Source organism: Haemaphysalis longicornis, unplaced genomic scaffold (genome assembly GCF_048455015.1).
Source record: "Haemaphysalis longicornis isolate Haplotype H1 unplaced genomic scaffold, Haemaphysalis longicornis Haplotype H1 scaffold_7, whole genome shotgun sequence".
Classification (NCBI taxonomy): Eukaryota; Metazoa; Arthropoda; class Arachnida; order Ixodida; family Ixodidae; genus Haemaphysalis; species Haemaphysalis longicornis.
The window spans coordinates 166,229,934-166,244,998 of record NW_027526422.1 but is presented as its reverse complement, the minus strand read 5'-3'; the positions used below and the strand labels follow the sequence as shown (position 1 = coordinate 166,244,998).

Below are 15,065 nucleotides of genomic sequence, written 5' to 3'. Positions count from 1 at the left end.
TTTCACCACCTTCCTTGGACGAATTGAAACAGGAACAACAACACGACGAACTTTGCCGCCAGCTCCGTGCATTCACGCAGAAGGGTTGGCCGAGCCGTCGAGACCTAAAACAAAACCTTAAGGAATTCTGGCCACATAAGGACAGCATCACCGAAGTCAACGACATCCTGATGCATGGCTTTCGGATAGTCGTGCCCAAAAAGCTACAGGAGTCAGCTCTCCGCGTACTGCACGAGGGCCATTTCGGCATCGACAAGTGCCGTGCGAGAGCAAGAAATGCTGTCTGGTGGCCTACGATTGACACCGACATCGAGAATCTTGTCAAGTCTTGCCGGACCTGCCTCCAGCACAGGACTAACCGGAAGATGCCGCTGCAGCCGACAGAATTTCCTGACAGGCCTTGGCAGCGAGTCGGCGTCGACCTGTTCTTCATTGGAGGAGGATGGTGGCTAATCGTCACCGACTACTACTCAAGGTATCCCGAGTTGGCCAAACTCACGAGCCTGAATGCGAGGGCAGTGGTAACTCACTGCAAGTCAATTTTCGCAAGGCATGGAATTCCCGAAGTGGTCATCAGTGACAACGGTCCACAATTTTCAAGGGGACCTGACTCACCGTTTGCAGCCTTCGCCAAAGAATACGGTTTTAAACACGTGACATCGAGTCCCCGGTACCCTCAAAGCAACGGGCTCGCGGAAGCTGCCGTAAAAGTGATCAAGAGCTCCCTCGAGAAGACGGGCGATCCCTACAAAACGCTTTTGGCGTACCGGACGAGCCCACTCAAGAATGGTTACTCTCCCGCTGAGCTCCTAATGGGTAGGAGACTCCGCACTACTTTGCCGGCTTCTGCGGACAGCCTAGTCCCCTGCCTCCCGGACAGAGACAGGCTGAGGGCATACGAGGCTGAAAGCAGGAAAAAGCAACAGCACCACTTCAATATCCGGCATGGGGCACGAGACCTTCCGGACTTGGACCCCGACACTGACGTATGGATCGTGGACCTTAAAAAATTTGGCACGGTCAGAGCAAGCGGAGGAGCCGAGGTCCTACTGGGTCGACACGGAGTATGGATCTGTTCGCCGCAACAGAACTCACCTGGTCGCAATGCCTCAACATTCCAACGAGTTGCAGCAACAAGAGACAGTCCCGCGGAACCCATTATGCACAAGCAGTGACCATACTCACAGCAAGAGTGGCCGGTGCATAATTCCGCCATCGCGGTTGGAACCGTGACCTTTTTAGAGAGGGGAGGATGTGGGACAATCTGCTACACCCGCACGTGTAGCATAGTGAAGAGAATAAAGCTCTCACGCCCCGCGCCTCGCGCCATGACCTTGTCGTCATGCGCGTGGTGCCAGGCAGGCATTCCTTCCAACATTGAGTGTCGACAGCCAGCACAACGCATGGTGATCGGTAACGACAGTGAAATGCCTGCCGTATAAGTAAGGGCGAAACTTTTGAATTGCCCAAACAACGGCGAGGCACTCCTTTTCCGTTATGCTGTAGTTTTTTTCTGGCACCGTAAGCGAACGACTGGCATATGCAACAACTCTCTCTTTTTGTTGGGCGTCTAGTTGAAGCAAGACGGCACCAATGCCTTGCCCACTGGCGTCCGTGTGTAGGATCGTGGGAGCGCTGTCGTTAAAATGGCAAAGGACGGGGTTCGACGTGAGGGCGTCTTTGAGGGCCTGAAAAGCCCGTTCGCAATCGTCTGTCCAAACGAAAGGGATGCCAGGGCGTAGAAGGTGATGTAGCGGGGAAGCAACTGTTGCGAAATTTTGTATAAATCTGCGGAAGTATGATGCGAGGCCGATGAAGCTGGGGAGTTCCTTCTGCTGTTGTGGACGGGGAAAATTTAAAACTGCCGAAATCTTTTCGGGGTCCAGTTGAATTCCTTTTTTGCTCACGACGTGGCCTAATACTATGATAGATTTGCTGGCGAAAGTGCATTTCTTTGTGTTTATCTGCAGTCCCGCATTGGAAAGACAACTCAGTACTTCGTCCAGACGGCGTAAGTGTTGGTGAAATGTACCTGAGAAAACAACAATGTCGTCCAGGTAGCAGAGACAAGTTTTCCACTTAAGACCACGAAGCACGGTGTCAATCATTCGTTCAAACGTGGCAGGCACGTTACAGAGCCCAAATGGCATCACGTTGAACTCGAAAAGCCCGTCTGGGGTGGAAAACGCCGTCTTCTCTTTGTCATCCTCGTGCATTGGGATCTGCCAATATCCCGAGCGTATATCTAGACTCGAGAAGTACTCCGCTCCTTGAAGACTGTCCAAAGCATCGTCAATGCGGGGCAGCGGATAAACGTTTTTTCGAGTGATCTTATTTAGTGCACGGTAGTCGACACAAAAGCGAACTGATCCATCCTTCTTCTCGACTAACACAACCGGCGATGACCAAGAGCTTGACGATGGGCGGATGACGCCGCGCTTGAGCATCTCAGCGACCTGCTCTTCAATAATTTTTCTTTCGTGAGAAGAGACGCGGTATGGTCGCCGGCGTACAATCGCTGAGCCATCTGTCTCAATTCGGTGAGCGGTCACAGTCGTCCGTTTGAGTGTGTTAGCAACCACGTCAAAGGATGCAAGGTGCTTCACCAGTACCGTGAGCAGCTGTTCTGTTTGCTCAGAAGTAAGGTCGGCGCTGATGGTTGCAGCGATACTAGACATACCACCCGAAGAAGCAAGGTCACACGCACGCGAAGGTGGTACTGCGTTGGACAGGACAGAAACAGGCTCTCTGTCAACCACAGCAGCGACGGTCATGCCTTTAGGCAACAAAATTGGCTCTGTGGTGGTGTTCCCAGCGGCCAAGGCTGCAGATCCTTGTGAAAAACGGACGAGGCATGTGGACATCGCAATTCCTCGGGGAAGCATACGGCTTGATGGAGACGCTATCACATCACCTGCGGAAATGCTGCTCGAGGACACCAAAAGAACTTTTTCACAACCCGGCGGCAAAAAGCAGTCCGTCCGTAAGGTTAAGTTCTGCTGTCGTGAGTTTGGTGAAGGGGAAGGTTCTGTGCTGGAAATGTGAATGGCTGGTTGGCGCAGGAAATAACCGCAGAAGCTGAAGAAAGAAAGTCCCATCCAAAAATTAATTCATGGGCGCATTCTGCAAAACGGCAAACTCAATATGGTGACAATCGTCTCCGATGACGACACGTGCTGTGCAAGATGCGGCAGGCTGTATGACATTTCCATTGGCACTGCACAATGAAGGTCCAGAGTAGGGCGTCTTCACTTTTCGTAGCCGGTCACACAGATCACTATGCATGACGGAGATACTGGCACCAGTGTCCACTAAAGCTTGTACAACAATTCCTTCCACAATTACAGGCAAAATGTTCGAGGGACGCGCCGGAGGAGTTGTAGACAGTTCGCACGATGCAGTTCCGTCCGTAAACTGCAGCATCTAGTTTTCCGGAAGGTGGTTGGCGTCGTTCGAAACGGGGCGAAGAGGCGAGACGAAACGACGTCCGGGCGAAGGGGAATGGCGTCTGGGATCCAGTTGACGGCGCGAACGGTCTGGGGAAAACTGAGGCGACGGGGAGCGGTCGTGAGGTGGATTTCCATGTCGTCGAGGTCCATAGCTGTAGCGAACGTCGCGTTCGTAGGGCGCGTAGCCTCGCCGCTCATCTTGCTGGCGCCGTCGGCAAAACCGCGAGATGTGGCCGCGGATTCCACAATAGAAACAGACCGGGCGTTCGTTAGGCCGGAAATCCATACGCGGTCGCCAGTTGGAATATGTTGGTGACGCATGGGCCGCTGAGGAGATCGCTGTGAGCTGTTCGAACATTGGCGGAGGTGCAGGAACTCCGATCGGTGAGACCGGGGGTCGCGAAGCTGCGTCCGCGTACGAGGGTGCGGCGAAAGCCACTGGGGGGCTACAGCGTGGGCTACACGTCATCGACGCCAGCTCCTCTTTAATAATCCCCCGCAAATCAGTCGCAGGCTGAGCACACCGGCCACCATGAGGGCACGATGGGCCTTGCCTTTGGAGTTCCTCACGAATGATATCGCGTATGAGAGCACGAAGCTCCGACTCAGGAGGAAGACGAGCTGATTCCTGCCGTGGCTGCAGGCGGATCGCTTGTAGCTGGTCGAGGCGCTGACACGAGGTTCGTACGTCCTCCATGGAAGACGGATTTTGTAGGGCAAGCGAGTTAAAGGCGAACTCCGCGATTGCCTTGAGTAGATGGCGAACTTTGTCAGCCTCTGCCATGTCTGGGTTCACCCGACGGCAGAGAGCTAGCACATCCTCAATATAAGACAAAAATGTCTTGTCTGGACGCTGCCAGCGGGCATCTAGTTTTCTTTTTGCCTCATCTGAACGCGCAGACGGTGTGCCAAATATCTGGCGGATCTTCTCAGTGAAGGAGGCCCAATCAGTTATGGTATGTTCGTTGTTGCGGTACCAGGTCTTTGCAACTTCATGCAGGGAGAGACCTACGTTATCGAGCTTGAACTTCTCGTCCCACCTGTTAAATTGGCTGACTCGGTTGAATTCATCAAGCCACTCCTCGACGTCTTCGCCACGAAGACCAGCGAAGCCGGGAGGGTCGCGCTGGCGGCAAGTCACCATCCATGCCGGCGTGGTAGGAGCGGCAGCATTCGGTGCGCCTTCTCGGTCCATTGGACTGGATGGCGGTTGAACAAGGCGACCTGAACGGAGCTCCAGGGGTGCAGCTAGGTCAGGGTCGAAAGAAGCACCCTCCACCACTTGTAAGGAGACGGAAGACCCGGCACAAGTCGGCACCAGTACCAGCGGACTAGGTTTAATGAGACCGTCGGTGACTCAATGGCATCAGCCACTCGTGACGATGATTATGTACAGATGATGATGATAATGGGTATGCACAGATGAGGGATTGGGCCTACCGACTGACGGCGATTGGCCACAGCACGTAAGTGTCCCAGAGCGCAATAATTGTCCAGTAATGTTGACTGCGCTTACACACGCTCACAATATTACTTCCCATAAGTAAGTAGTACGCCCATGCGTGTAATTAGTATAGTGGCTCATCCTGGCATCCCCGGGTAACACCGCTATTGGTAGAGAAATGTGTCCACCGTTCCGCCTGAATATTTCGTTTAACTGGAATTTCAATCATAGTCCAGCCCTTCCCTAAGATATAAACTGCTGATTCTTTACTGGTTTTGCGTGATTAGTTTTATTAATATTCTACATCCTGCTGCGTAATACTGAACTAGCTTTCATTCGAGCAGCTAAAAATTGGCCAGTGTAAATATGAGTGAAATATTTTCACTTTATCGCTTCAAGAATCAATAGGAACACCGAAAAAAAATAAACATCTTTGTTAGCTGCATTTGAGGGACCAATTCTGGCAACCTCACAAATTGTTGAAAAACTTAACAAATGTCTTGCTTTCTATGACAGGACATGGAATGGCTTATACAGAACTATTACATGCAATAGGGACATTGGTTCTGGACTGGTGAAAGTGCTGTGCTTACGCATATAGCGCGAAAACGTGTCTCCGGCGTTGCCATTTCTATGTTTAGTCATCGCTGTTAGTGGGGCGGCCGCTTTATGGCCCAATTCAGGCTTCCGTTGCGTAGCTGAACAGGAGAAGGTTGACTGAATGATGTCAGCCTGTTGCACCACGTGTGTGTGTTTTTTTACACATTTCATGTTTTTTTTTCGAAGACCGGCGAATAACGATCGACAGACAGTAAGACAGACAAACATACTGAAAAAATAATTCGAAATTTCGGCAGCTGACAAAAACTAGCGTCTTTTTACTAAATCGTCTTAAATACTATCTGTGGAAGAACGTCCAGGGAGGCAACAAAGGAGGCCGTCGTCAATAAAAGGCACATATATTTACATTATGTACAGGGAACCGTCTAAAGAGCTTCCATCTTGTAGCCGCGCCTGGTGGTCTTCGTCTTCTTCCCATGCGTCTTTTGTGCGTGGTAGTTGCATCGTCTTCATCGTCATTGAAAGTTCCAACATTCTCCCGCCGCACAAGAGTTCGTGTAAGCGAGATGAAGCAGAGTCTTGCAGCTACTGTCAACAAATATGATGTTTAGATATTTAGTCGGAGATATTTAGTCAGTATCTCGTTTGTATCCAGCCGATGTCTGATTTTGTCTTTTTTCTTTATCTTCGGTCTTCGCTTTCTTCTACGCTTTGCCTTTCTTCGAACGTTCGATCTGTTTTTTTCTATAATGGCTACGTCCAGGAATCGGTCAGAGGCACAACAGTTCGCGTGGTCAAGAATGGGCACTGATTTCCAATGTACTTTCAGTGACGTCGTGCGTTTGCGCCTAACGCAATGTCCTCCAGGTTTCTTCCGCAATATATTACAACGTCCTCCATGTTTCTTCTAATTCCGAATTGGCTTAGTGGCCTCGTGAATGTTCGACGTCATTATGACTGTGGCAGCATGTTTGTCTGGCCTCTTTCTTGGAGGAGCGAAAGTGTGGTGTTTAGTAGGGTCCCTCAATCCGTTTTCAGGGTTTGCGGTTGTCGAGGGGCATAAGTCTTTACGCGCAGCGCGTTCCAGCAGTTCGTATCTTGTGGCCCTGCCATCGTGTGGTAGTAGCTGCTGAGTCGAGGCAACTTCAGGCTTGCCTCGTGGTGGTGTCTCTGTACTCTCGTCCGCTGAAGTTGCCTCGACTTTTTCGCTTAGCCCATCGTCATGCAGTCGCAGAAATGCCCCCTCACAAAGGTCCTTCCTCATAGAGTCAGCACAATACATTCTCGCTGCAGGGAAGATCTCAAGCCCTTCGTGCACGTAGGAGTCGGCAGTGATGCCTTCCGAAGCCGGAGCGTGAGCGTCATCCACGATATCCTCTTCTGGCGCTGATGCGACCGACTCACCTAGCTGCGAGACTTTATGACTTTCTCTTTGTTGTGGAGAGGGCGAACGCGGTATCACGGCGTCTTGAGGCCGTAGTGAAGGGTGAAAAGTTGTATGGCGTATCTCTAGCGAATCCTCAGTCACGTCTATCAGAAAGGCGCATGCCGTCTTTGGTACAGGAAAGGCAATCACGTTTGAAGATCCTTGGGGTCGAAGACCGGTTATCGGAATGTCCACCGATGCCGTTAAAGTGATTTGTGGGTAAAGGGTTCCGTTATTCTCACCGTGTCCCTTGCTTTCATTGGTACTAGTGGACTCATCTATCGGTCGGTGTGGCTTTCTGTCTTCTTTTGTGAGATTTTGGCTCCTTAGGGGCAAGTGTATTTCCTCCGTAAAGCCTTCGTTGAAGTGCGCCAACGATTCTGTGGGCTTTGACCGACTATAGAGCGTCGTCGTGTTGGCAGTCGACTCTAGTTAGGCATGCAAGGGCATCCAGCTTCTCGCTGATTGCAGCAAGCGGGTCGGCACTGTGCTGGAGCCTTGCTATCGAAACTATGGCCTCCATGTCTTTGTTGTGCTTTAGAGTAGGCGATATCTCGGCAATAAGCTTCCGATTGAATTCTAGAAGGCTATTCTGGGCAATCCGTAGCCGGTTCCGCTGTCTCGACGCCTCCTCCTCGCTTCGGGGTGAGCATGGCGGTCGAAGAATTGAATTCCGCTGCATGGGTCACCTCGTCGTGTCGCTTTACGTCCCGGGTTTCGGCATCATGTGGAAGACGTCCAGGGAGATAAGGGAGGAGGTCGTCGCCTGTAGAAAGCACATATATTTACATTATGTACAGGGAACCGTCTAAAGAGTGTCCATCTTGTAGCCGCGCCTGGTCGTCTTCGTCTTCTTCCTATGCGTCTTTTGCGCGCGGTACTTGTACCGTCTGCATCGTCATTGAAAGTTCCAACGCTATCCGCAAGGCAAAGAACATCAATATTTAAACAAGAATGCATCTAAAAAAATATGCCCGCCGCGTATCTGCTCGTTTTGTAGCAAATGTCGACAAAAGGCCATTGTCTTTTGTCAACATTTGTCAGGTAAATGCCTCCCATCCATTTCCCGCTCAAATATATTGTGGTTCCTCTCCCGTCGCGCTCCTCCCAAGGTACACGGGCTATAAGAATGCTCAAGTCAATTTAAACTTACCGTGTTCGACGTCTGCAGGCCCGGTGCTTGATGCCAGCGCTACCGTACGGCGGAAACACGCGTGAATAGAAGCGACCTACTTCAACGTCTAGAACCACGTTGCCCCCCTCCACGTGCTTTTTAAAGAGACACTGAAGTGAATTTGTCAAGCTCCCGTTTTTGCTTGCACTGCGTAGACTGGCTCAAATTAGCACACTTTTCAACGCGAAAGAAGAAAAACTGCCACGCGCTGTTTGCGGCGCCCGCACCAACTAAGCTGTGACGTTGAGAGGAGGCGGCACCGTGATTGGACGATGCCCAAGGTTAGCAATCAAACAAGTTTCGGTTTCGGTTTCAGTTCTGTAAAACAACATGTTTGACATCCGATGGCGTCGTTGGTTGGGCATTCTCAATATCCCAGTAATCGTAGTACCGCGCTTCTGCCATGTTGTAGGCTGTAAAATGCATAAGATAAGCCTCCCAGGACGGCTTGGAATCGTAGCATTCACTAGCTGAGGCCTACGCAGTGCATGAACGCCCTCCGCGTCCCCGCAGACGCTCAAATACATCCGCTTTCCTCCCATATTTCGTGCTTCCATCACTCATGCCTGTATCGTAAAAAGTGTGTTCGCACCAGGCCAAGGGTCTGTGATTCTGGCCTGTGCCCGCTGCCCGAAAGCAGTCGGTGCTTACGGCAACAGCACGCCAAAGAGAACTCGCTAGCGCGCCAGTGCCAGCCTGCGCGAGTTCTGTGGACTAGTTCGTGGACCAATGAACGTTGCGGCAAAAAAAAAAAGATGAACCAAGTATAGAAAATATCGGCAAAAAATGAAAAAGTTAACCTACAAAAAAAAGCATGTATCCGTGAGGATTCGAACTTGCGACCGGCAAAACACTCGCGATGACATACCTAGCAGTCTAGACCACTAGGCTACGTGCGGAGGCTGCTCGACAACCGAAATATAAGGAATATAATGTATAACCAGTTTACACTTTTATTTAGTTTTAGTATTTCAAGCAGCTTAGGTGACTATTTGTTGTATTGCGCTCGTACACTAAGCGTCCCCCGAGTTTCCACAATGCCTCACGTCTAGGAATTGCATTTCGTAGACGGAAAAGCGTTCGCAGATGCGTAGTCGTGCTGCTGACCGCTGTGCTTGTTCGCCCAGCGCAAGAAAGTGCTTCCCGCACCCTAGGTTTACGCTGTACGGTAAAAATATCAGTTGATTTTATTTCCTTAGTACCTATATTGTCTTCGCTGACTCTTATCCCCTTTCAAGAGGCCTAATATTTTCCTACTGGCGTACCAGTCAGCGAAGCGTCGCATGTGCGCTTGTGCAGCGCTTGTGTGAAGCGACCTTGACTTGGCGCTAGATACGGTGTATAAACTAACGAAGTAAAGAAAGGCACATTCTTCCATTCCAAAACGTGTTGTGGCTTAGTTTCAACTGATCGAGCGAATTGCGACGACCCGTCGGCGGCCGGCGGACTAAAGGTTGGGCCGACTAACTCGGTCGCGGAAGGTCGGCGAGCCGTGCAGTAGCGCAGCCAATTGCCAGCTCCTCTCCTGCTGACGTCACACGAAAACGCCACAGAAAATGGGCGAGAGTGCCGAGAGGAGGACAGCATTTTCGAATTGATTTTTCTACAAAATAAATTCGCGCAAATGTGCTCAGAGTGCTCGAAACACGGCCTAGGGACTCCGGACTACAATTTGCGCTCGTAATCACGCATTGTTTACAAATCACTTCAGTGTCCCTTTAAGTGGAACGTAGAACCTATCTTGTGGAACCTATCATACCTTACTCGGTTTAATTTCTTAAACTGCCGCAAGACACTATAGGGGCGTGGGCTACAGCAGACAACGGAGTGAATTTTTATGCAGTGAATGCAGTATTTCATTTGCTATCGCAAAAATAAAGCATTCATGAAGTTGTTATAAACTAGCGCTGCACTTATGGGATTTTTCGCCTCATATTGGCGTAATTTTCTGTTGTTCAACAATCTTGACACGTATGACTATTACCACCGCCCTAAGACGTTGGGATTTGGCTGCGGGGATGTAAACCTATGTGCAACTTTTGTTTCAGTTTGGCCGGGCGGCTCAATCCAGTTGCAGACAGACAGCCATACAGGCATACCAAAATTTTGTCGTTCAAGTAGCCCAAGAAAGACTATCATCTTTAAAAGAACCTTTTCACAATCGCTGCGAGGGGCAGCATATCTCCTATTATAAATGCACGGTAATAAGTAGCCCAGGACAAACGCTCATCAATGTGTAGACAGACTTGTAAGTAGTAGGAAAACAAACACACCAAAAAGTATTTGATATTCAACTAACCACACATTGTCAGTGAGCAATAGTTGTAGTTGCTGAACTTTCTTCTTAAATAATTTTTCAGAAGCGCTGTAAGTTACAAAATTTGCAATTTAGTTTAATATTTCGGTCGACTAATATAAGAGAGTTTATTCTCCGTAATTTGGCCTTTTTCTTGGAAAGTGTCGCGTGTTACGCTAACAGAACAGTGGTAAATAACGCCGCTTATCGTATGTGTATTTTAACTTTATGTACGGTGGAAAACTACTTCAAATAATTTATCCCATCAGCTCGAAGTATACTCAAGCGCTCAAGATACCGAGCCGTTCACAGATCTGCAGGGCAGCCATCTTAACTGCAGTACATGCGTAGCACCCGTTTTTGTAGAACATTTACTTTGGCGTTGTTTATTTTCGTTTTTGTGCCCCACCCCAGTGCGCGATAGCAGAGTTCTGAGTATAGAAGGTGTAGAATATAACATTTGTTTCAAGCAAAGCTGCACGAAGTGTGCAATTCTAAATGAAGTGTAATGTTATTACTACGAACCGCACATTTAGAAATTTCTCAAATTTCTGAACATTTTTAGAACCCACGCTGATTGCCTGTATGTTCAATGTTAAAATATTTCAGAACTACGAATGTCAGTATAATGCCGTATCTCTGTGCATCTCCTGACAATATGGTCTATAGTTTCCCGATCACTGCTTCAGCATGCACACGTTTCATCCTGCTGCCTGTAGCTACCCGTGTATTCCCGTGTTCTCAGGCACCCTGCCCGTGCCTCGCAGAGCAACGCACTGTCTCTCGTATTTCCATAGAATCCCTCCTTCTCAATTTCCCGTTTCTCTGCCCTATAAGTCTCCAGGGTTTTTTTCGCTTCATTCTCTGTGCCCGCTTCGTCGTCTCTGCTGCCTTTACCTGCTTTTTAACTGTTGTGTAAGCCCCGCTTTCCCCTACCCACTTTCCGTAGCGCTTGGTCAGTTGTCTGGTCCTCCGTCACCACCGCGTGTCCACGCTCCTCATATACAGGTATCCAAACAACTTCGCTGCCCATTTTTCGTCGTCCTCCATGTCACGAAGGCGCTCCTCAAACTTTATCTTGCTCTGCGCCTCCCTCGCCTCGAAAGACGACCAGCCCATATCCTCTTGAACCGCTTCATTTGTAGTTTTACTGTGGGTCCCTAGGGGCAATCTGCCTACCGGCCTCTGATTTATTTCTAGGTCCGCTTGGGTCTCTGGATTTATGCACAGAACCGAATTAGCGAAAGTTAATCCTGGTACCATAACCCCTTTCCAGACTCCCCTTACCGCCTCGTATTTGCTGTATCCCCAGAGGGCTCTATGCTTCATTATAGCCGCGTTCCGTTTTCCCTTCGTCTTAAGGTAAGCCTCATGTGCCTGCGTGTAACCTTCACTGTTGGTCAGCCATACTCCTAAATATTTATACTCTTTCACCAATGGTATTTCTACTTGCTGCACTGACACTGTTCTGTGCTCCTCGCCGTCTATAAAGGCCTTGATCCCCGATTTTTCTCTGCTAAAGGATAGCCCTAGGTGCGTCGCTTCTTCACCGCATATATCCATCAAGCCCTGCATACTTATCCGGTTGTCCGCCATCACCAATATGTCGTCTGCATACATAAGTCCCGGAACCCGTTGTTCCACCACCTACCCGTTTTTCATGTAGGATAAGCCGAACCCCAGCATGCTGACTTCTAGCTTCCTTTCCAACCCCGCCATGTAGATCATGAACAGCAGCGGAGAGAGAGGACATTTTTGTTTGAAACCCTTGTAGGTGTATGCAGGCTTATTGTATGTTACCCCCTCCGACACTATTTGCCCGTGGTTCTCCCGGCATAGCTCCCTGAGTAAGCTAATGAATTCTGCCCCAACTCTCTTGTTCTACAGGATACTCCAAAGCCGCCCCCTGTCTGCATTATCATACGCCGCGTTAATGTCCAGAAAGGCTAACCACAAACGTCCGTTTTGCATCTTCGCCACCTCTATGCATTGGCTTGCCACGTATAAGTTGTCCTCTAGCTTTCTGTCCTTTCGAAACCCATTTTGAAGTGCCCCTATTATCCTATTTTCTTCCACCCACTGCTCTAGTTCAAACTTCACTGCCTGCATTGCTAATCTGTACAGCACTGACGTGACGATTACTGGCCTGTACGAGCTCGGGTTTTTCCTGACTCCTTTGACCTTGTACACTAAGTTCATGCTGCTCATTTGCCACGCGGCAGGCACTGCCTTTTCTTCTGTGCTTGTTCTGATGGCTTGCAGTAGCTTTCCCTTGCTCTTTGGCCCTAACTGGGTACTCAACTCCATCGGTATCCCATCCGTGCCTACCGCGGTATCCTTGGGGACCTTTTCCTCTGCTCTCTTCCATTTCAGCTTGTCCCCATCTATCTCCAGACATTCCGGCCTACCCGGCGCGGCATCGCTGTGTCGCTGCGGGGCTTCTTCATCCACCTTACTGAACTTCTCCGTGATGATTTTGTGTAGGTATGCCAATGATTCCTCACACTTTAGCATCTGCCCCTGCTCGTTTTCTATAGTACCGCCTTCTGTGGGACTCGTACGTTTTCCTAATCCCTGCACATGGTTCCAAAACCTTTTCGGCGCGTCTCTATCCCTTCCGTGTATTTGCGCTACCCATCGCTCGCTGTCCCACGTAATTTTCGCCTGCAATAAGTGCTGCACTTCCTGTTTCATTTGCTGATACTGCTCCCATTTTAGGTCCACCTCCTCCTGATGTCTCCCTTATCCTCTTGGCCTGCCTGTGCTCTCTAGACGCCTGTTTATGCCTTTCTATCTCCGGCATGATTTCTTTGTTCTACCAGATTTTGGTGTTTGTTTTCTTCTCCATCGATTGGCCCCCTCTGCCTTGACTATTTTTTCCTGTATAGTCTTGATGAGCCTGACATATTCCCACTGTTCTCCAGGATTTCTTTCTATGTCAGCCTATACGCTTTTGGGAATAACCGTAATTTGTTTGCTGTGTAACTTTGTGCGCTGTCCAGGTCTACCCGTTTTTTCGCCCCCCAGTTTCCCAAAACACAGGTTTATGTGCTTGTGGTCACTGCCCAGACTGTGGCCCCCATCATCATCTATGATCATTCGATCCAACCGTTCATAAAGTCCCTATGAAATAAGGCAGTAGTCAATCTCGACTGTCTCCTACCACACTTCCACGTTATTTGACCCTCGCATTTTTGTACCATGTTTACTATGATCAGCTTCTGGTACTCACACATATCTAGCATTAGATTTCCTTTGAAGTATGTGTACCCGTCTAGATCTTCAATCTGGGCGTTCATGTCCCCTACAAATAGAACCTACCCGGAATGTTTCACATCTTCGGCGTCCTTTTTTAGACACGCCACCACTTTTTTGTTTTGTTCTTTGCTATTCTTAGCCGTCCACAGGTAAGACACCCCTAAAGCCATCTCCCTACCCTCCACTATCCCTTCCATCCACACATGTCTTTACAGTCTTCTTTCACTCTCTTCCAATTAGCCCCCTGCCTTACAAGCATACCTATTCCTCCGCCTTTTCTCAATCCAGCGGTCCTGTTACAACCTTCCCATACAAGCTCTTCGATCACCTTAGCACTGTGCGCCACCTGGTGGCATGAACAGAACTACATTACACAACACAACAAAATTTCTATTATCAGTTTTCTAAACAAGTGGTTTGCGTTGAAGGTTTCCGAAGTTGTTAGGTAAAAAGCAAGTGACCGAACCCACTCCCCGTGAGTAAAGTGACTAGGTAAGCCTACATTTTCACTGCCTCTTGTATAACATAAATGTGCTGTGAAAAAGAACTTACCTAAGAGCATTGGAAACTCTGGGGCGGCCACCTGCTGTTTTGGTGTGAAGTATTAGCAGAAGAACACGAATGTGACGAATCTACGGAGCCAAATGGGGGCCAACCACTCGGTGACCACACCTATGCTGCTGCGGTGAAACGGCGACGTCAACTACCAAGCAATACCCACAAGGAACTATTGTTTTTTACTACGGATGGCGCGGATAGCGTGGCTACTTTGGACCACCGTTTGGCGGAGCTAGAAGCAGAAATGAAGCGTATCCGGCAACGTCGTGCAACCTTAGCGCAACGCGCGAAGCACCAGGAAACACCTTTTTCGACAACTGTCTCATCAGTGCAACGTCGCGCGACTTTTGCGCAACGGGGACAGCACCACGATGCACCTGCTTCTCCACCTGCCACTTCAGCGCCGCTTCGGGAATTACATCCTGATTCTTCTAACCTTACGGCCACAGAACTTCTCACTTTTGTAGCGGAGCAACTGCAACATCTGGCGACGGTTCTCGTGGCGCACCTACGTCCATGATGGCTTCAGTGGCCCCTCAAGGTGCGAATGCTTCCCCAAACCCGCTACGACACAAGTCTGTACTTCAGTGGAACTGGAGAGGTCTCGCGACCAAGGTAGGGGAGCTGCAGTTTCGTCTCCGCATGGGCACACTTCAAGCGTGGGCTCTGCTCTTGCATGAGACCAACTCAATGCCACGCATTAAGGGATTCCTGCGTACTCTTCACCTACCATTCCGGACCGCCGTTGCAGCAATGCATCTGGTCCACCTGGTAAAGTGGCGGTGTACGTAGCCACCTGTTACCCTTAGACTCAAGTGCCGTTGGTGTCTTGGTGCAGTGCGTGGGAGGAAGTGGTTGCTGTATTGGTTCGCCTACCCCGCACAGACCTGATCCTGGTG

At 49.7% G+C, this 15,065-nt stretch overlaps 1 protein-coding gene across 1 annotated transcript in view; it reads left to right on the top strand.

The window, feature by feature from the left end:
• Positions 1 to 945: 945 nt before the first annotated feature.
• Positions 946 to 15,065, top strand: part of LOC144146644 (glycoprotein-N-acetylgalactosamine 3-beta-galactosyltransferase 1-like) — a 40,067-nt gene continuing 25,947 nt past the window's right edge. Inside the window, exon 1 of the mRNA XM_077678581.1 lies at positions 946 to 1,064. Coding sequence (XP_077534707.1) covers positions 946 to 1,064 — 119 coding nt within the window. The remainder of the gene's footprint in view (positions 1,065 to 15,065) is intronic.